Source organism: Stenella coeruleoalba, assembly GCF_951394435.1.
Source record: "Stenella coeruleoalba genome assembly, chromosome: 8".
In the NCBI taxonomy this organism is placed as follows: domain Eukaryota; kingdom Metazoa; phylum Chordata; class Mammalia; order Artiodactyla; family Delphinidae; genus Stenella; species Stenella coeruleoalba.
The window spans coordinates 26,791,956-26,815,909 of record NC_137154.1 but is presented as its reverse complement, the minus strand read 5'-3'; the positions used below and the strand labels follow the sequence as shown (position 1 = coordinate 26,815,909).

Sequence of the window (23,954 nt, the reverse complement as noted above, 5' to 3'; positions counted from 1 at the left end):
CAAGATTAATGTGTCAGTATAGGTGTGAGTCTATTTCTGAACTTTCTACTTGCTTTCATTCCACTTTATATGTATCCTTATGGCAATACCATTCTGTCTTGATTATTTTAGCTTTATAATAAATGTTGAAATCAGATAGTGCGAGACTTCCAAATTTGGCATTCTAATTCTTTTGCATTTCCTGAGCTTTCATTGAGCCTCCTGGATCCATGATTACCTTTTCTGGTCTCTTCACGAATCCCCTACATGTTCAATAAAATTCCTCCCCTCCAACTGGTCAGAACAGAAATGTCTCCCTGGCCTGTGCATTCTCCCATAGTTGTTTCCTTTTTACATCTCCATCAGTTGCTCTTTCTCTGGTACTTGTCTGTTCTAGGCCATGTGGAGTTCACCGTGTGCATCAGCAACTTAGTATTTAGCCAAAGGTACAGGGGGAACCCTAGGCAAAATTTGGGAATTATTCTCTAAATATCTCCCTCATTTATGGCATTTCATGATAAATTCCAGCCATTTCGGCCTCCCAAAACTTTGATGTCTTCCTTTTCAGCTTGTGGAGATCACTGTGCTTTTCTTGGATTCTCTCTCCCTACACCACAGTCCAAAAATTGCCTCCAAGTATAAAGATGAGGTAAATGGTTAAGACTCACTTCAACATTTCCTCTTCTCTCAGGCATGACAGTCTGGTGCTTCCCATTGCCTAAGGTTTAAAAATAGCTGTCTCATATATTTTGTGCAGTTTTCAGTTGTTTAAAATGGGATAGCTAGTATGATACTAGCTTTTCTATTATAACCGTAAACAGAATCCTCATTTTTTTTAATGGTTATGTTAATTCCTTTTTAGGTGAGGACACATAGGAATTAAAATGTAAGAAAAAGTATATTTGTGGCAGTTTCACATATAAAGATATATTATTCTTCAAGTCAGAAAATGGGTTCTAGTCCTAGCTATTCCAGTTGCTCCATTTTGGATATGGCAGTTAACTTCTCTAAGTTACAGTGTTCTGAGTTGCTTGATTAGACTACTTCATAAAATTCTGTGACTATAATGTCCAGAAATTAAAGTTCAACAAAGATACTTTAATGGTATGTATGAAAACTAATTTAATAAACCTTTCAGGTTAACCATTATTGTTATATGTTCTTAGTAATTAAAATGTATTAAAATGTAAAATGTAAAGAGAAAAAACCATAAGGCAATTTTAATAAATGAACAAAAATAAATTTTACCTTTTCGGATTTAATATCGTGCTTATGTCTTAACTGATTAGGGGAGTTAAAGCATAATGTTAAGAACTGCTCTTAACTACCATCTGTAAAGTAAATAAACATTTAGACTGAATATTCTCACTTGTTTTTATTTCAGCCAAGGAAATCTACATTCTTTTCTTCTTATGATTTTGTTCAAAAAAAATTTCTGACCACCAAGTAGTTACTTATAATATTCTGAAATAATCCAATTTTATAACCCTAAATAAATAGAAGACAATTGGCTATCCATAGCCTCTTGAAAATAAACTACATTATCAAATTTTATATTTATTAAATATCTGCTTTCATATTTTTTATCTGATATTAAACCCTGGTATGAACATTAGACTAATTTTTAAGACAATAATAGTATCAATAGGCTTTTGCTCATATATCATAAAAAGCTCTTTAAAGAACTTCCAACATAAATAATTATGCATGACCTCCCCTGTCAGAATCCATGTTGAGCATCCTTAATCAAATTTTGTTACTCCAGGTGCTACCTTTTGAATCTCTTTAAATGTTCTCTAAATTTTCACTCACACTACTGGGAAAACCTCTGTTGTTATAGTTACTGATTTGTGTGTGAACATTCCACAGTCACGCTATTCATGCTGCATTTTTTTTCATCTGAATTGGGCCTTTCTTTTTTTTTTTTCTTTTAATTGAAGTATAGTTGATTTACAATAATGTGTTAGTTTCACAACACACACAGCAACATATAGCAAAATGATTCAGTTATACATATTTTTTCAGATTATTTTCCATTATAGGTCATTACAAGATATTAAATATAGTTCCCTGTGCTATACAGTAAATCCTTGTTGCTTATCTATTTTATGTATAGTAATTTGTATCTGTTAATCCCCTACTCCTAATTTATCCCTCCCAACCTCCCTTTCCACTTTAGTAACCAGAGTTTGTTTTCTATGTCTGTGAATCTGTTTCTGTTTTGTATACAGATTCATTTGTATTATTTTTTAGATCCCACATATAAGTGATATCATACAACATTTGTCTTTCTCTGTCTGACTTACTTCACTTAGTATAATATTCTCAAGGTCCATCCATGCTGTTGCAAATGGCAATATTTCATTCTTTTTATGGCTGAGTACTATTCCATTGTATAAATATACCACATCTTCTTAAACCAGTCATCTGTTGATGGGCACTTGGGTTGTTTCCATGTCTTGGTTATTGTAAATAGTGTTGATATGAACACTAGGGTGCATGTATCTTTTCAAAATAAGAGTTTTCGTCTTTTCTGGATATATGCCCAGGAGTGGGATTGCTGGATCATACAGTAGCTCTATTTTTAGTTTTTAAAGGAACCTCCATACTGTTTTCCATAGTGGTTGCACAAATTTACATTTGAGTTGGGCCTTTCTTAAACATGAATATTTTCTTAAAGTTTTTTGCTGTTACTGTTTAGGCTTATTGAGCTGTTTCTCAAATTAACAAATGGTGAATATCATAGATGTCTAAATCTTCCTCTGGTTTAAAGGCATCTGATAAAGTCTATTATTTATTTATATCTTGACAGTCATATGTGAGTAACTCAATATATTTTTTGTGGTTTTTCAATAATAACAGGGAAAAATCATTGCAGTGAAATACGTTCACATACAAACATTAAGAGAATATTTATTTTTTTCTAAGTCAGACTTACTACACATACACTACTCCTGTCTTGCTAACCTGTAGACATATTCCTCTTCCTGATTTCTGAACTCCTTGCACTAGTTCTCATCTAGCAACCAGTGTTACAATTTCCCATAAACTGTCTTCTCTGTCACACAACTTATTATCTTTCTCTTACACTACATGAGAAGTATAGAACAAACAAGGAGTCTATGAAAATTTCCATTAATTAGTAAGTTTGAGATTTTAGAACACCAGAACAAGAGTTCTCAAACTTTAGTGGGATTAGGAAACATCTGGAGACATTTTCTGAAATTCATATTCTCAGGCCCCACGTTCAAGAGGTTCTTAATTCAGTAGGCTTGGAGTAGGGCCTAGAAGTCTGAATTTTTAACACATAGCCCAGATGATTCAGAGGCAGGTTTTCTCAGAAAGTCACTAGTATGCACAATAGAGTAAATGAAGACAGGGGAACACAAGGAGAAAGGCATCCAAGAGAGCAGATAGGGAAAGATAATCTTAAAGTTGATGGTGAAGGGATATACCAGGATAGTCACAGGGAACAATCAGTTCAAACTGGAGTGAGAGTTTTTTCCATTCTTTCATTTATTTCAATATCTCTTTCATTGTTTTCTTCACCATTGTAATCTCATGCCATTAGTAATAGTACACAGAAAACCAAGCAAAAAGCAAATAAATAAGATACAATTATTAACTGCTGAGAAAAAAATAAAGATGTTTCATAAAGGAGATGTTGTCCTGGATAATACAGTAATCCACACAGCTTAATACCACTTCTCTGACAATGATTCCAAGAGATAACTGAGGGAAAAGAAACTTATCTACCACTAACACCAACCTTAAAAAGTTATGTATCCGGAGCAGTTTTCATCTTCCATTTACTTTGCATCTTGTGCCCACAAATTTTTCCTAATATCTTTTTCAACACATGGATAATGTTTAGCCTATACCCCATAGTAGCAGGTGTTGTGTTACTGCTGTTACTAAAACCATACCAAGTAATTCTAAAACCATCTGATTCCAGTTTCAAAGGGATGGGCCATAGTTTTGGTATTCTAGAGTTTAGAGAAGAATTATATCACTTTGACGCTCATTTCAAACTTCTTAATAACTTAACCTCCTAAAATAAATAAACGGATATGCCTTTGATTTTGTACCTATTATTGAAATACAGTTATTTCCCCGTGGCTCCATTCTGAGCTCAGAGAGCACTTTTATGCTTCAACTACCTTATTTTATCAGCTGTCTTCTATAATTCCCTTCTTATTTCACTGCAATAACCAGCACAATATTAGAGTCCTTTACTTTGTACTTCAGTTTTATATTACTTAGCAATAATCTAAAAATAGCTATTAGTCCCCAGCAGTCCTAATAATCTATCATAAAAGAGAAAATAACGTGTTTTTACAATGACTATGCCACCTTTTTAGTCCTACTACTGATTTGGTATTTAATCAATAAATAGGGCATTATCCTGTGATTATCAACAAAGCTTTCAAAATTTAAATTTTATTTACAAAATAATTAGCTAGCCTTATTTTTATTCCCTCCAAAAAGTTCTATCGACATCCAAGACCAGTATTCCATTGCCTCCTCTCCTTTAGCTCATTCTTAAAAGTACTATTGAGACAAATATTTACAAATACATTTATTACTGAATCTTGTCCGGAGTTTCATAAAAATTGGGAAAGTTCTTTAAATTCTACAAATTATAAGGAGAAAAAATAAGCGAAAGAATTCCTTGATCATCCAGTTTTAAATGAATTGCTCTTCCGCGTCAAAAAGCAGAAGAGCAGTGACATTTTTATTTACACTCAACCTTTCTTCTAAGATCATGTAATCTGTAAGAGTGACTATTACCCCAATTTTATCACTGAGGCATAGAATTACAGAGATTGAACTGAAGTGACCTCAAGAGGTTATCTAGTCTAGCTTCCATCTCCAAGAATGACTGCATTTTAACAATCCAAGAGCTATGCCCACCTTCTCCATTTTTCAAAATCCCCAGGGAAGATGTTACAACTTGCCTTAGCAATTTGCTCTGGTGTGTAATATCCCTTGTTTTACTCATAATTCAAATCTGCAGATAAGAAGGAAATAATACCCAGTTTCCCAGCTCCTCAGTAAATGCTCTTACCCAGATGTAGTTATAAAACAACTACAAAAATCAGTAGATGAAGAAATAGATATTTCGAAAATAAAAATTTCCAATATCTAGTCAACTATTCACCTGTTTCAAACAATATTCATTTTGAAAATAGTCTGGTATAACAAAATAATTTATACCTATCTTCATTTCATAATAAATGTTTCCCATTAATAAGAAAAATAATTTCTAACTATTAGATGTATATTTATGAATCCTAAAGATAAGAACAACAAGATAAGAATGTAATGGGAACTTTCTGGGTGCCAGGCATTGCATTCCACATGTAATATCACATTGAATACTTACATCAGTTCTATCAGGTAGGTATATTATTATCACCAGTTTTCAGATAAAGAAATTGAGACTCAGACAATGTAAGTTATCCAAGGTCTCATAGCTAGTGAATGACAAAGCTAGGATTAAAACCTAGAGAGTTTGGTTATGCTTCACTGTCTCTCTAATACATATTTAATAAATTTTAGTTGCTTTTATTATTATTAACAAGCTACTTTAAGATACAGTGAAAAATCTTTATCTGAAAAAAAGAGGCTTTTTTCCCCCCCAAAATTCCATTAGTTCCTCTATATTTTTAAATATCAAAGATCTGGGAAGTACAAGCACCTTCTAAAAAAAATGCATTTATATGACAAGTAATACTTTAAAATTTGTTTTTTCAAGTTTGCTGGATTGTTACATGATTTTTCTTAGGCCCATCCAGATTTACTTTTTATAAATGCAGATGGATATTTTTAAACTGAATTCTAGTTATTTCAGACTTAATTTATTGTTTCAAAAAACAAGGGTGCTTCTAGGTTTTACTACTAGTATTGTAAATGAAAAGGAGCTGTTTTGAGATTTGAAGATAGTTAAATTGGCTTCAATCTAAATATCTTGTAAAATATTATAACCAACTAGAATGTTTCCTCAAGTGTAAACATAACTTTTAACTAGGGAAATGGCCAACTATGTTAGCCAGATTATTTCTTGAAATACTGTTCCTTTATTAAAGTAAGTTATGTTGTTCGTGCAATAAGCATATATCTAAACAGCTGAATTTTTACATTCTATATAATGCCTTCTTAATATTTCAGTTTATTAGTTGACACGATATATAAAAGGAAAAAACACATTTCAAGAGTCACAAAAACCTTGAAATTTAATTTATACTTCAATATTTAATACAAAATTACCTTTTTCATTGTTTCCTTTCCCACTGTAATCTCATGCCCATCCTGCCCCGTGCCATTCTTAAAGAAAAGAATTCGGACTGAGGTCTTCTCAGTAAGTTTCTTCATTCTAATAGAAAGAACAGGCTTGGTTTTCCGTATTTTGAGATCAGTAGGAAGCATCAGCCCATTCATTGTCCAAGTTACTTTCTTCATTAACAACAGATGGTCTAGAAGAGAATTTTTTTTTAAGTCAGGTCAATATTTGGCTTCAAAATTTAAAATGGACACATCATGCTTCCCCTCCCCTTATTACCTATATCACATACACTGGCCAGTCTGCATTTAGATGCTGGTTTCCTGAAATGCTACCACCAGCTTCCCACTAACCGTGACATAAGCTGTAGCAAGCTGTCTGCTCTGATAGCCTGCATAAATCATCATTTCTGAAGGGAACAGATGTTCAGGGTATGAAAGAGTAATACCACAATTTAGTCCTAATTAAAATTCACCTTAGCATGCCTCTATCACTGATCAGGTGCACTGGGCTGAAAGGGTCCACTGAAAGGGTCCAAGGTCCTTTGCTTAGTATAAAACAACATGGGGCCTGAACTTTTGTGTTCTTTGGTGTTTGGAAAACACTTTTTTTAATCTTTAATATGATTATTATCCAAGTTGCTTTAAAGGTGATGACCTCCAAATAGTAACCTTATACATAATTCTTCTCCTGTCACTAGAATGAAGGTGGCTTCTAGGACATCTTTGGTAACAGGTTGAAACTATTTCACTAAAAATGAAAACCAGCTTTTCATTAACAATTTACTCTGACCCATACATTTTCAAAGATGTGTGCATGAATATAAGTTTCAAAACTCCCACTAATATTAATGGGAGTGCAAATAAATTACTATGTATGAGTTTGAAAATGTAAGGGTAAGAACAGAAGTGTAGTATATTACATACTAAGTTGCTGTCACCATTTCTCCCTTTTCAAGAGGTTTCATTTCATAAATAAATAATTTGCACCTTGGTTATTCACTTTATTTGTGCATTCAATTTATTTTAGATTATATTTTCTTTTCACATAAATTACAAAAATACAATGATTCCTCCGTCATCTGCTCTTTATTTGTCCTAATAAGAGAAATAAAATTTTATTTGCATAGAACTTAAAATGGCTGCATTTATTTGTTTGCCCAAATTTCCAAACAACCCTTCACTATTAGTATTTACCTTGAAAGAAGAATGGCCTCTTTAACCTAGAAATGGTACTTTATATAAATCTGCTAGTATTGATATGAAACATGAACCAGTGGTTGTATACAAACTTCAAGTCCCAGAATGGCTACGTTACATGTTCAAAAAAACAAAAACGCTTTCTCTCCCTCTCTCTCTCTCTCTCTCTCTCTCTCCCCCCCACACACACATACACACACATACACACTCACATACACGTACACACACATACACAGTGGGCAGGAATATGAGCAAAACTTGGAGAATAAATTAAAACTAGAAGATTATAAATATGATTAAGCCTTCAAGAAGAGAAAAATTTTTTACAGAAATTAGTTACATATTTTGTCACTTTGTAATCTTAAATTGATAGGAATTAGAATCAGACAAATAAGCTAGAAGTTAATGAGATCATATATGCCTGAAAGAACTGAGAACAGTGGTCAAATAAATACTTGTACATGTATGTTCATAGCAGCACTATTCACAATAGCCACAGATGGAAACTCAATCTCTACCAATGGGTAGATGGAAACATAAAGTGTGGTGTAAACATATGATGGAATATTATCCAGCAATAAAAGGAACAAAGTACTGATATATACTACAATGTGGATGATCCTCAAAACATTATGCTAAGTCAAAGAAGCCAGACATAAAAGGAGATATGCTATATAATTCCATTTATATGAACTACCCAGAATAGGTAAATCATACAAACAGAATGCAAATTGATGGTTGCCAGGGGCTGGGAGGGTGGGGAATGGGGAGGAATAAACGGATAAGGGGTTTTATTTTGGAATGATGGAAATGTTTTGGAACTACATAGGAATGGTGGTTGCACAACACTGCAAATGTACTAAATGCCACTGATTGTTCACTTTAAATGATTGATTTTATGTTATGTGAATTTCACCAAAATAAATAAAAAAGGAGGAAGAAGAGGAGAAGGGGGAGGAAGAAGGAGACTGCTAATGGCCAGTATCTCTGAAAATAAAAAAACATCTCTCACTGGGAAAAAAATAAATTCTTGTATTTTGATAGGAGTGTACCCACAATCTGGACACGGCCCCCCCAGATGCTTTGCATTGGGTATAGGGTATAATCCTTTAAACTAGGTTTGAATCTCAGCTCTGTAAATTAGTGGCCCTAGATGAGTCATACCTCCCTGCATCTTTGATTTCTCATCTACAAAGTATGTAGTGGCTACCACTCCACCAGCTGATGAGGGTTAAATATCTTACATGTAAAAGTACCTAACACGTTGAGGTCACTCCACAAATGTTGGCTTCTTTCCCCACATCCCTGAAGCCCCATGCTTATGGAGCTCTAGAGTATATTAACTGTTACATCAGAGTCCAACCAGAAAAACAGAATCCATTCAGAGTATTTGAGCAGAGGGACTGACTGCAGGGAATTGGTTATGTAAGTAATGGAAAAGACCCAGAAGCAACAAAAGGACAGTGACACAACCCAGAGATTAGCAACAGCAAAAAACCACTCCCACCAAGACCAGAGGGAGAAGGTGTGACAGGTACCCAGATTTAGAAAATCTTACCAATAAAGCGTTTTTCCCTTTGATTTTTCTGACCAGGCCAGAATTAGGTTGAGGTGAGTGAAGGGCCAAGAATGCAAAATTTAAGGAAGCATGCTCGGGGTGGGGCAAGTGCACAACCCTCAAAGTGAGTGCCTCCTTAAATCTTGTCCTGTAGGTACTACACTAGTCTCTCCCTAGTCCCAGCCCTGGCTTTGACTATCTCTTCTATATGCAGAATTCCTGAAATTCCATGAAAAATCATGCTATTAGCCAGACACCGTTTTATATGATTTACAGGTTTTAACTCATTTAGTCCTCTCAACAACTCTATGAGAGGACTATAATACCATTGTAATACCATTATCCTCATTTACAGGTGAGAAAATTGAGGCACAGAGAAGTTAAATAACTTGCACAAGATCTCACAGCTTGTAGGTGATTGTGCTGGTATATGAAGTCAGTTCTAGAAACTGCTCCAAATCACTACACTCAAAAAAAAAAAAAAAACACTACACTCTTCTGTCTCCATCATACATTTTCTGCCATTTTTTCAAGTTCAATACGTCTGAAACAAAATTTCACATTTTTTTGCACAACTTGATGCACCCTTCACACTTCTTATTTCTGTCAATGTTTCCACTTTTTTCAAGGTTTTCCACTATCTTGGGGAGATTTTGAACCCTTGTTTCCTATTCATTTCTCTGCAACCAATTGTTTATTCATTCAATGATATTTATTGGGTGTCCACTCCTCAAGGCACCAGGGTGACAGCTGTGAATAGGACAGAATAGCTTGTACAGATCACAGCCTCTTGGGGAGAGACAAACAGTGGAAGTCCTCTCTGAAGACGGGACATCTGAGCCGAGAGGCCTGAATGATGAGAAGTTAGTGATGAAAACCTGAGGGAAGGAGCATTCCAGGCAGAGAGAATCAAGCACTGAGTCTCCGAGGTGAGAAGGAGCTTGGCGGGTTTGAGAAAGAAAAATAAAGTAAGTTTGGACAGGGAGAGAATATGTATGGATAAAGCCAAAAGGTAGAAAGGGGCTAGACTGTGTAGGCCAGGATGAGGGGTTGGGGGTTTATTTTGGATGTGATGGGAAGCCACTGGAAGGCTATCAGCAGAGCACCTTCTGAAGATCAGACTGTAACGGAGTGTAGGGAACACTGGTGGTGTCCCCTGGATTCTTTTCACCAGGCTAGTGTGCCCAAACTCCAGCTGCTGTGACTCCAGGCCATTAATGCCTCACAGCTGACCCTTCTCCAGAGACCTGCCCGTCGGCTGAAAGGTACCAGCCAACTAGTCAGGAAATGCCTGTGAGGTGATGAGCTCTTCCTTCCTACTCAGGGGGACAGTCCACAGCCAACGACTGGGGGGACACAACAGCTAGTCCCCTTGCCTCAGGGAGGGGCAGCTCAGCGGTGTGTTTCCCACTCCAGACTGGGACTAGACTTCAGCTTAATACAGGGCTTGGCCAAGCTTCTGCCTCTGCCCTGTGCTGCCTCCCTCACTCCTTCACAGGTTTCACGTGACAGTGTTCCCTAAGGCCCTTGCACAAAAATCACCATCTCAGGCTCTGCGTCTAGGGAACCTGACCTCAGACAGAGTCAAAGAAGGGAGACCTAACTCTCAGCTCTGCCGTCTTCACAATAACTCTTCAAAGCATCCTTTCTTTCCATTCCCAGCCAGGCCCACTTGCCCCCTGCTCTCTCAGCCTCATCTGAGAGATCATCTACAAGAGCATCCTAATTGTATTTGACCCTCCTCCATTACACCTGACATTCTATACTCCAATTACAGCTGAATTTCCCTACAACAGCAATTTTGTCACTGCCTGATGAAAAAGTTCTGGAAGTTAGCTTTTGAAGTTTTCCACGAGTCAGTCAGCCAGCCAGTCTGTCTGTACGTCTGTCTGTCGGTCAATCAAGCAGTCCACAAATACTTATTGAGCCCATCTTATATGCCAGACCCTGTGCAAGGAATATGAAACAGACACAGTCCCTTCACTTAAACGCACATCTAACAGAAGAGTTTACTGACAATCTGACCCTATCCAAACTTACTTGGTTTTATCTTACTCTAGTTTATAGCACTACCTAAGCTGTCTGTTGATTATTCCATGAATACAACAAGTTCATCTTTAAGTCCATCCTTCACCTATTCAGACTCAAGTCCTTCTCAAGATCCAGTTTAAGACCTTCCTTCAGCGCTCCAGCCTAAAATGACCTGTCATTGCTTGAATCCTTTGAGCATTTGCAGCCTGTAACACTCACCCATATATTCATTCAACAGTGTTTGAGAACTTACCCCATGCCAGGCACTGTACTACCTGCTAGGGAAAGAGTGTAAACCATCTGGAATTATTATGTAAATGTTTTATAAGTGTATATCCTATTTCTGCTTCCGTACTTAAACCCTTAGAAAGTAGGAATCAAGTCTGTATTTCTCATTACTTGCTCCAGGGTATACAGAAATTCACTGCACATGGTATAGTTACTAGATGTTAACTTTTCCTGTGCATTTAAGTGTTCAACTGATACAAATTTAATTTTATGTCACTTTTCATAACATACCAATTACGCAAAATAAACTTTATTGCCTATGTGTATGTACCTACCATCTTTATTTCCTACCTCTCCCCAGTGTGAACTTAAATATGATTGTTCTACCACCTTGATGTTCACTAATGACCACAATGGCATACAATTTTTTCAGGAAAAGAAGAATACTTGACAAGGAGAACTGCTTGGCAAATGAAGGTCTAGAAGGAGTGGAATAGACTGGGATGAACTCAGAGTATATTTAAGGTAAATGCTTATATTTTCCTCAAGTCTCCCTTTGAAGGTCGTCTCTTCTAGGAAGTCTTTTCCAGCTTGGACCCCCTGCTTTCTGCTCTTTGTGAAGACATCTACCACTGAACTGAACCCATTGCACTAGCACTTTATGCTTTCTTGGCTAAACATGCACTGCTTATCTGGGGCATGGAGTAGGTGCTCAATAAGTGTTGAATGAATTAATGAATGAGCCTGTCTTTTATTCCAATAAAACATTTCAATAAAAGGAATATATTCATAATTCTATTACCTAAAAACAACTAAGGACACTTTACTCCACTTAAAAATTAGGCAGCCTAAATTTTTTTTTAAATCACATTTCTGAAGTTCCAAATAGGTTTTTTGAAAGAACTCTAGGTGGATCTAGGAAAACCACATAATACATTTTCAAATAAATTTGAAAATATTCTTTACAACATAAATTATATATAGGTGTTTTTAAAGGTACTCCTACTTTCCAGATCCTTGTCGATAAACATGGAAAGACTATTGGAAATATACAGAACTTTTTATACAAGTAAAGATTTTTAAACCAACCTGCAAAGCAGCCTAATGAAATAATACTAATGATGACTAAAACATATTAATAATATACTAGATAGGCAGCAAAGCCTTAAAAGCATGGGCTCTGAAGCCATACTCCAGGGATCTGAAACGTAACTTTGCCTCTTGCTAACTCTGTAACCTTGTGAAATCAGTCAATTTCATTTGTCTTAGTTTTCTTATCTGAAAAATGGCAACAATAATAGTAATTCCCTTACCTGTTTTATGGATTAAAGAAATTTCTACAGATAGAACACTTTTGCGTTAATATGAAACACAGTGAATGTTGCTGATATTATTATCCTCCTCGTGATTTTCAGCAAGAAATTAGCATATAGAAAGCAGTGCATTAAGTACTTTGTATACACTAACTGGTCTTATCCTCAAAACCCTACGAAGCAGATAATATTACAATCTTCATATCACAGATGAGGAAAATGAGACCTGGAGAAATTAAGCAACTAGATCTGTATAATAAATCGCTTAAGAGAATCAGAGATCAGACCCAGGCTGAATGATTCCAGAGCCTGCTTTTTTAACCATGACACTGTACACTCCCTCAAGTGCCTAAAAAGTAATAAAAGGATTCCCTTAATTTAAAATAACTGGATTTCCCATGCTTCTTACTTTCCCACTTTCCACCATCATCCCACCTTAGCACCCATTTAAAAAGCATCTGCCTTTAGTGGCTATATTTTGTTCAAAATGTCCTTATGGAAACCACTGTGACTCAGTTTACTAATCTTTGTGTCTGTTGTCAGTCAAATAAGGTTTTTCAACCTCAGCAAGCGTTGACATTTCTTTGTTCTTTGTTGCGGGGGGGCTGTACTATGCGTTGCGGAACGTTTAGCAGCATCCCTGGCCTCTACCCACTAGATGCCAGTAGCACCTTCCCCATTAGGATAACCAGAAAATGTTTCCAGACATTGCCAAATGTTCCCCAGGAGTTGAAATTTCCCCTAGTTGAGAGCCACTGCAACAAAGGAGTTTGAGACAATCCCCCTCTGCAGAGGTGCAGGGCGCTGTGAATAAGCTACTGGCACACACCATGCTCTTTTCCGATTCCAGCTCCTGATCATGACTTTTCCCCTCCCTCTTTGCTGGGCTATCTTCCTTCCTTCTCAACTCAGTGCCACCTCCTTTAATCTACCCTCTTCAAGCTTCACAGCCTCACCTTTGCGTCCCTCATTTTATTGAACTCTTCTGTTTTTGTATGTGTGTCCCTGTCAGACTTTGAACATTTCAAGGGTATGAAATGTGTTTTCATCTGTGGGCCTCCAGTATCTGGTATGTTGTAAACAGGTGTGCTTGCTGGATGTTTAACAAAATAATAAAAGTTGATCATACATATTCAATGTAAGCATTTGTTCCCTGCTGCAGAGCCAGCACCTGAAATAATGTTTAATCCCATAGTAAATGCTCAATAAATATTTGGAAAATATTTTTCAAACATGTCAGATCAGAGTATGACTATTATTTCATTAGGTGGATATTAGGTAATATTTCCATTAGGTAGATATTAACTTGACTTATATTTTCTTTGTATATTGGAAAAAGATTACATTTTTATACTCATGACTAATTAGCATTTTCATTACCATGTCCCTCCTTGAATTTACTCAGAAATGTATCATGGAGGACAAAGTAAGAAGAAGCAAAAAAGTCATAGGCTTAGTGCATTACTTTGCACGGGTTCAGAACTGTAAAACCAATGTTACTTTAAAAATTATTGATTCTAACCACCCATTTCATTTACTCAATTAGTCATTCAACATACATTCACTGAGTGCCTACCAAACGTTCCTGCACAGGCTCCGGACACGCAGGCTCAGTGGCCATGGCTCACGGGCCTAGCCACTCCACAGCATGTGGGATCTTCCCAGACCAGGGCACAAACCCGTGTCCCCTGCATCGGCAGGCGGACTCTCAACCACTGCGCCACCAGGGAAGCCCTCTTGGTCTTTTGGGAGAACAAGAAAGGAAAACAACACACAGTATGACAGGTGCTTAGTCAGAGATGTCACAGGGTATTGAGGGAGCCTGGAGTAGGGCACATGCCACAGCATGTGGTGGCCAAGAAAGTCTCCCCAGGGGAAGGGTGTGAGGTAGGACTTGAAGGATACATGGAGTTGGGAAAGCATCCTCCAGGGAGGGGAAACAATGTAGGTGAAGACCCAGAGTTATGCAACAATATGATGGACTGTTGGGAGGAAAGTGAACACAGAGAGGCCAGAGATGGGAGCAAGGAAGGCGGGACGTAGCCTATACAGATCAGAGCCTCTGCACAACTCTAAGAAGTCCCACATTCCCCAAAGCAAGCCATTCTATCTAATCTTTTGGACAGGAGGGACTACTGGAAAAATCTTCCTTATGTTAAGGCAAAATCCATTTCCCTATGGAACAAAGCTATCGGGGTAAGTGAGGACGAGTACAGATCTGGAACAGCATGTCTTGAAGTGTGCACCACAGGCCTTCTATATGAGAACCAACTGGAGGACCAGGGAACCCTCACATTTAGCAACACGAGGTGAATCACAGCTCTAGGGACATATGCCTTCATATGAAGAAAGGTGATGAGGGCTGACAGCCAGGGTAAGCGTTATTACATCCAGAGGCAAGAAGAAAAATAGGATCTGACTCTTTTACACCAGCTTGGAGCACCTAGGATGCTCAACAAAGACCTGAGTGGGTTTTAGCCCTGGTGAGAAAGAGGGTTAAGCAAGGCTGGGAGTGGGTGGAATACGGAGTAATCAAGCAGTGAGGGGACTCTTGGGCATGGGGGACAGGAAGCCAGTCTGAGTATTAAAGCAATAAATGTATTGCCATCTAAACCCACTTTGAACTTCTCAGGAAACATAAGAGCCATAGCTAACAAATGCTCTCTACACCTCTGTCTTTTGTTAACTTTCTTATCTCAAAACCCTGACACCCCTCCCAGGGCTGAGGCTATCTGGTACCTTTGTAAGAATTAGAAAACAGCCTCGGGCCTCCCTGGTGGTGCAGTGGTTGAGAATCCACCTGCCAACACAGGGGACACGGGTTCGATCCCTGGTCCGGGAAGATCCCACATGCCGCGGAGCAACTAAGACCGTGCACCACAACTACTGAGCCCACGCGCTGCAACTACTGAAGCCCACGCGCCTAGAGCCCGTGCTCCACAACGAGAGAAGCCACCTCAATGAGAAGCCCGCACACCCCAACGAAGAGTAGCCCCCGCTCACCGCAACTAGAGAAAGTCCCACGCACAGCAACAAAGACACAACGCAGCCAAAAATAAATAAATAAATTTATTAAAAAAAAAAAAAAAAGAAAACAGCCTCTCCACCCCCACCCAGCTCCACAGTCCTTCAGCTGTGCACGACAGGGAGCAGTGGCCCGAAACCTTTCCAAAGGTCACCCCGTCTCCTCTTTCTTACTTCCTCACTTTCAATAGTAGTTAATAAGCACCTACTGTATGCAAGGTACTATGAGAAATACAAAAGGAAGTGTTAAATGAAGAAGAAAGCCTCCCCCCACCTCCCCAACCACCAAAAGAAAAAAAGATTGAGGGTAGAGAATGGGTAAAAAAGGGCATTCCTGAGAGGATGTGGGAAGACTGAAAATCACAGATCTATAGGTTCCTGGGAGAATAATTTATCCCAGCACTCCACTTTGGACCATTGTCTCGTCTCAGACAATCATTAGCATAACCATTAGCCTCTCTGCCATGTAATTATTCTTGGGCTGGCTTACTCTGGCCCCCTGCCAAACGGGAACATTCACAAATCTACATATGAATTTGGGATAGGGGATTTTTAATATACTCCTTCTAAATGTCCACTCACTGTTTGCAGCCAGGCAGTCTGCTCTAATGAGGTCTTTACCCTCCCCTCCCACCACCACCTCATTGGAATATGGATGGTTCATCATGGTACCTATTTGGTCCGTCATTCAATCACTGAACAACATTTACTGAGCAACTATTAAGTGCCAGGCCCCGTGCCAAAAAATGATGGTGAACAAGGCAGCCATGGTTTATGCCCTAAGGAACCTGGTTTAGAGGGGAAAGCAGATGTTTATTTCACCAGTCATTATAAATCTGATGGTCACAAAAGGGTACATTGAGAATGAGCTTATCCTTACTAGTGGGAGCTTCCACAGAAAGTAGGACCAAATACAATGTCAATCCGTCCATGAAGCTCGAAAGCAGGAGCCCTGGAGCTCCCCTTTGGAGAGTTCCTCAATCTCCCCCTTGTTGACGGTACTCTCAGCAAATTCTCTGTCCCTACACACACAACTGTCAAAGAAGGGGTCCTAGTCTCACTTTATCATCTCATGCCCTCCTTTAAACTTGCTAGCCACACCTAGTGGGTTCCAAAGCATCATGACCAGACCCGTCCCAGTGTTTCTCTCTAGAAAGTTAAGAGCCCACTGGGTGAGGATAGGGGTGAGGCCTGCACTCTAGTGAAGTTCTAGTGAAGGTCTGTCATAACCTTGGGAAAAACTTCCCCAAAGGGCTACATCCCAGTCAAGTCCCCTTGACTGTTCATGTTCATACACTTACTCTCTTGCAACACTCAGAGAATATTATGCCCCAACCATAGGATGTACTTTATTTTGAAGAACCCACAACCTATTTTATTTTCCTGGTTTTGTTTATAACCAAATCATGAAAAAAATAAAGCATGTTCTAGCATTAGAAGGTCTATCTCCAGTATCACCACATTTTCTCAGTCTACTTTAATGAAAGCCAATACCCGCCAAGAAATTAAATAAACCTGAGTGCTCCCCACATTGTAATTTTCCATTCTGCATGTGCAAGGCAAAGAGAATACTGCCTTATTCTGTCACCAGAATAAAAACAGCAAACTTGCAACTTCAAGTCCATGGGCTTATTAAAAATCTTATTTTTAAAAATTCATTCTCTTGTAGTTGGGCGATAAACTTGAAAATACATTAATGCTCTGACTGTCAAGTAAGTATAGATAATGACATTAAATGTGAACAAGCACATCATTTCATGGGTGCAAGACGAGTTTATAAAATATAAATGCTCTGACAGTAAGAAAACATACTGCTATATTCAATTATATCATCTGCTCAAAATACAATTGCTTCTGTGTTTGGTAAATAGACTAAATCCAGGTCACATTCCTGTGTTCAACTGAGTTTCTAGTCACTCCCTTTTCTCTAAATACTTGCGTTCTTTGTTTCTACATGTTCTTAAGTGTCATCATTTATTGCTATAGGCATGATGGCTATACTTAACTCATAATGACAGTGGTTGTCATTAGATTTTAACTCAGTAACACTAGTCTGACATATCATTTGAAGTATGTCTTCAATTTAAATTTGATTAAAATTACAAACATCCCATCTATTGTGCCAATCAAAATGTTGTCACCCTTTCCTTGAACTTTTCTGTGAACTTTCTTGAAATAAGTTATGGCAGCTTAAAGTTAAGGCTCGCCTTGGGTCATAAACATATTTTAAAATACCACTCTTGGAATTGAGCAGAGCAAGGCCAGTTGGGGCTCCTTTTCTAAAAGGACTTGATTTTGACTCACACCCCAGAAAAATTCTCAAAGCAAAAAGTACAATATAGTGAGACTTCCAAGGCTTTAACTCAGATTCCCATATCATGCTGTAACACAAGTGCTTGGTAGGGATTTTAATTTGGTTGTATGTATTTTAAGATCTCGGACCTAGCAAATACCTTTGGTAGTAAAACCAGGTACTTTCATGTATGCAAAACTGATGGAAACGTGTTGAGCAAGAGCTGGAGCAAAAGAAGGAAAATAGATAAAGAACATGTGCAAATACAATGTTTTAGACACATATACAGCAGGCTTCTTACATACATCGTCTTATTTACTCCTCATAGCTACACTATTGGGCTCAATTTATGGATGAGGAAAATGAGGCTAAGAGAGGTTAAGTGACGTGCCCAGGTTCATAGAGTAGTTTGCTTCCCTGGCAGTGATAAAAAAGTAGAGACAAATTATTGTGTTGTTGTTGCTGTTTTCCCAAACCCAGGCAGCTATTCTGGGAAGGTAACAGTGGACACAAGGTTCTGATTAATAGCCTTGGGATCTTTTTTTTTAGTGTTTTTCTATGTATGGGAAGATGCAAGAGCCTGGGCTCATTGAAAATATTCCTTTGATATGCATCTTTTTAAAGATAAATAAATAAATAAATAAATTTATTTTTGGCTGTGTTGGGTCTTCGTTGCTGCGTGCGGGCTTTATCCAGTTGCAGTGAGCAGGGGCTACTCTTCATTGCGGTGTGCGGGCTTCCCATTGTGGTGGCTTCTTTTGTTACGGAGCACGGGCTCTAGATGTGCGGGCCTCAGTAGTTGTGGCACACGGGCTCAGTAGTTGTGGCTCGCGGGCTCTATAGCACAGGCTCAGTAGTTGTGGTGCACGGGCTTAGTTGTTCCGCGGCACGTGGGATCTTCCCGGACCAGGGCTCAAACCCGTGTCCCCGGCATTGGCAGGCAGATTCTTAACCACTGTGCCACCAGGGAAGCCCTGCCTTGGGATCTTAACAGCATTTGGAACTTTAGTTATGTGTATGAAATGCTATTCTCTGTGTTCTATTTTGACGATGGATTTATAAACATTTAATTTTCAAATAATTTATCGTTTTTTTTAGAAAATTAAGCCACTATCCAATAATCCTTTTAGATATTACCTCTATTATACAGGTAAGGATAATGACATACAGACCAATCTGCCCAAGGTCATATAACAGGGACTAGAATCTTGCAATACCACCTGACTTCAAGTCGAGTGTTCTTCCCACTAAATAATAATGCATTTCTCATGTCTCTCCTAACAGATATCTGAAAGCTTCAAAAACGAATGGTTTGGAAGGCAAAACCCTGAAAGAGTATGTATAGACTATATAAATGAATTCTCAGGTAAAGTAGCAAGCAGGGTAGGTAGACAACTGCCTAAGAGATTTCATTTAAAAAGGTTACTGCAAACGCCTGGTTCAGATTTTAAATTCCCTCCTTTTGTTTCCATGACATCATTTATTCTTGTGATACTACCCTTTTTATTGCCTTTATAACACTTAACACTGTCAATAAATAACTTATTTAGTTCTCTATATGTTTATGTCTATTGCTTCTTCCACCTTACTAGAACCAGAGTTCCACAAGACCTCTGTCTTGTTCACACCATATCCTGGCATACTGTAGAGATTCAATAAACACTACTTGAGGAAATGACTGAATGAATGAATGGTCTCTCTTTAACTATTCCTCTGTCTCCTTAGACGGAACCATATTTTTTTTTTTATTGCCTTCCACTCACTCTCTCAGCTCTAGTCAGGGAGATGTTCTCTCTGTCCACTTTTACCCATGTAGCAAACAACTCAAGGTGATAAAGACAGCATTTATAACCCTTCTGAGTTAATATCCTAGTGAGAATTAAAATTTATCAGATTTCTTTGCAGCTATGACAGAAAGACCATATCCAAAACCCTTAAGGTCAGATATGATTCCATAAGTAGAAATTTTTGAATTTCAAAAATGTTAATATGTTACATATATCAAATATTATGTAATGTGCCCAGCAAGGTCTAGGAGAGCAGCCCATAATCAAACACATTAATTATTTTTCTTCAAAACAATCGATTGGTTATACCAAATAAGGTCCTGCTATTAAATGAGTTATGAAAAAATTGTTTGGTCATCTGCAATTTTGGATTTTAGAATTGCATATAAGAGACTGTGGACTTGTAGCACTAACTCACGGGTTGTAAGGAGAAAGTATAATACACTTTAAGCACGTGCTGAGTGCATGGCATGCAGAAAGTATTCAAATTATCAGGACAGTTATAGGTTTGCAGGCATCTTCATTAAACAAGTGTAGCCTCTGTGTGCATATATACAATATATACAATTCAACAATTCATGGATATGTCAAGAATTTAGATGTTTCTCAATGATTTGTTATTTTGACAGTATGAGATGTTGCCATATGCTTGCTCTAAATTTTCCTACTGGCTAAAGGATTCCTTTCGGTGGCAGGGGCCGTCCATCTCTTGCAATGTCTTCAGACCCACATCTGTTTATATAGTAAGGATACTATACACATTTCTAGGTTTAAAACTTTTGAAATAGGGAAATATATAAAATATACGCCTATAGTTTTACCCTCACTTGTAGAAATAGATAAAAGAATCATGTGCTCTCTCAGAAGTGGGTTTTTTTTCTCTGCATAATATCATTTTCCTGCTTTTGGTATATGCAGCTAAGTGGGAGAGGAGGTGGACTGACAATCTCACCTAATACCTATACTATACAAACAAAATGATAATAGAGAATTTGGGAACACCCACTCTAACTCCTGTTGCAGCTGCCCAAGTTAAGTAGTGGTCACGCTATGGTGAACATCACAAAGCCCAGTATTAGCTTTAGCAGGACTAATGCAGCCATCGGTGTAGACAGCACTGTAGCATTGTCCTGAGATCCAGCAGCAAGAATAGCAAGTGTGATGTGGGTAGTGGACCACTTCTTGAAACTTGTGCTTTTAACACAACCATTTAAAAGTCGACAAATTCAGGAGACATATAATGGAACAGAATATAATGCATGAATCCAGGTTCATTAAACTAATGCATTTTTTGAAAAACAAAATATGACAGAACATTTCATTACTGATGCAGATATGAGAAAAAGTGTTATGCTGCTATTTAGAATGTGTCTTATATGCCGTGGAATTGAAATATTTCCAAATCATCAATAATTAAAATGATGAGAATCCATCATTTCACTGACATTTACTTCTACATGAAAAGATGGCCTATTTTAAATGTGCTCACACATATTCTTGTCAATCACTAGCTGTCACAGCAAATTATTTCATTTTGTAGATCACATGGCAGTTAGCAGAAATCTCTAGGTTTAAATTTAGATCTTAGGTGTAGTATCAAGAACTCTTTTCATGGCTTTTTTTTTTCTGTGACTACATCTTCACAATACAGTATATAAAAGATGTAAAATCCTATTCGTAATACTCAGTTTCACTTCTGGTTAACAAAACTCAGGACTGAAATGAATCACTATAAATGATAACACTGAAAGCCAAATAGTAGAATAGGATATACAGGAAAGAAGGAAAATACAAAACTAAAAACAATAAATGAATAAAAATAAACAATCAGAACTCCATACACAGTGAAACTTGGACCTAATGAATTAGGCCCAAACAGATTTTTTCCCTCATCTTTTTTAAGACATTTAAGCTACTGCAGAGCATGAACCATTTCTTATGCTAGGTTTGCATTGCCTACAGCTCCTAGCAGTTGTAAAGGAGCTGAACTCTTATAAACCCCATGAATCTGATGCAAGAATTTTTACTGTGCCACTATTAAGTAGAAGATCCAGGACACTGTGAATAAAACCTAAACTGTATGCCCATGAATCTGAAAACTTTAAAAATGCCTTTTCAAACAACTCATTAACTACATCTTCACAGTTCTAGAGGAATCATTAATAAATTTCAGAATCTTCAAATGGCAGAATTACAAGACTTAGTAAGACAGTTGATCTTCATCAAATCTCTTCATAAAAATGCTTTCTGTTTTTCCCACACACAATTAATCTTTCTGTTTAGGTGTTCAACTTCAAATGTAAGAATTATTCTAATATTGCATTTCAACAGGGAATGCTTCATGTCAGTCTTGACCTTGGCTTGACCTCTATATGAAAGCTCTGTGTTTGGAGGTATGTGATGAATAGCTCTCCAGCTTTCTATTAAATCCAGTGCCACTGGTTGTCAACAGTGATGCTCAAAAGGGTGGTAAAATATTTCAAAACTCAGAGATGTTCTGCAGGTCTCTTTCTACCTTAGTAAATCTGGAAATAGTTCTAAGGCAATTTTCACTCTCTACACTATTTTTCTAAAGAATAAGAAAATAATGAAGTATGGAAATATAATTGCCAAAATATACATAGATTTATTTGGCTTTCCTGTGCCAGAAATAAAGTGAATTTTCCTTTGGAGGGCCCAAAGCATTCGGTTTAAAAAATTTTTTTTAATTTAAAATCAGAGATGAAGGGATAATGACAAAAAAAGAAATCAGACTATGAGTCCCTTTTTTTATCTGTCTCTGGTCTGGCCTCGTACCTGGCACATAGTAGACTCTCAATGAATGTTCGTTGAATGAATGAAAATCAGTATATTAAAATAATGACCAGTTACTGACTCTAATGCTTGTTGGTGAGTTGTACATAAAATATTCATGCTCATTTGGAAAGATACAACAGTAACACCAAATTCTACCAGGAGTTTTCCTCCAATTTACCTTAAGAAAATAGAATTTTCCAACTTCTGAGAATGCCTCCTTCCTCTAAATTTATCTACCAGTTTCAAAGCTACTCATGCATGTTTTATTTTTATGGTAAACTCATGACAACAAGTTGGCAAATTATCGATTATCTATGAAACTCATGCAAGAAAGGTAATTTTAACCTGATTTGAAAAAGTGAATGTGTAGGTGGTATACATATATGAAATCTCCCCACACCCCTCTCAAATTATATACATATATATGATAAATTACATATATGAAACAAATTATTATTTAATATATATATAATAAATTATTGGTGTTTATATTCTTGTTCTGAAAGAAACCAAGTATCAATTTTTAGGCTTATAGGCTTATCTATGAGCTTAACTTAGACAAGTGGCTTTTTCCCCATTATACTTAAGTCTTTTTAACGGACATGTGATGTGCTAGTCTGTATCCAAGCTCACCTACAATTTCTTTTCTCAAAAGACGAGGCACATCTGCCACCTGCTCTACTCCGTGTCCCAGCAACAACTGTCGAGCAGCATAAAGATTGATTATCAGTCAAAAACCATTGCACAACACCAGATTTTGGTGGGTTAAGCTTGCTGATCCAGCAAGAGATGGTGTGAAATTTTCAGGAGTGTGTGCCAACATTTTGGTGCTAAAAGAACAGCAGTGCATGTCACAGTGAAACACAGCCAAAGATACGCAGACAAAGCAGAGAAGTTTTTTGTTCTAGACTTGGCTTTAAAAGGATAAAAGAGAAAACAAAAAGTAGGAGGAAATTAGTTTGTACATTTAAAAATCATCCACCAAGCTTAGTCATGTGTGTGACATTGTTATTTTAGGCATACATGTCCAGATCTTCTAAGAAGCTTAGCTATAAATAATTTTTATATATCTCTTGCAAAATACCATAATCATAAGAACGGCAAGTACTTCTGATTAATAAAAATAAATGAGGATCTTAAGGAAGCATTTATTATATATATATCTGAATATAAAAAAGTCACAGAAACATTTACCCACAAAGACTCATGCTTTTATACAAGCAGATGATTCACTGAATACAAAATAAAGGCAGCCATATTTTAAAGTTGAAGCAAAATTTGAAAAATATATGGGTCTACACTACTGCATAGGTAATTTTCACTGTGTATTGTAGCAACAAGTTTCTTTACAAGGACCAAATTACCTTGAACTTTCTAAGGAATTCAAGAAATTATTTCCTAATGATCAAGTATTCTTAAAGAGATAGACATCCTAGTATCATTTTATATAATAACATTAATAG

At 37.2% G+C, this 23,954-nt stretch overlaps 1 protein-coding gene across 1 annotated transcript in view; it reads right to left on the bottom strand.

The window, feature by feature from the left end:
• The window catches only part of DCDC1 (doublecortin domain containing 1), a 461,265-nt gene that overhangs the window by 397,788 nt on the left and 39,523 nt on the right, over positions 1–23,954 (bottom strand). Inside the window, 1 exon segment of the mRNA XM_079930692.1 lies at positions 6,250–6,455. Coding sequence (XP_079786818.1) covers positions 6,250–6,455 — 206 coding nt within the window.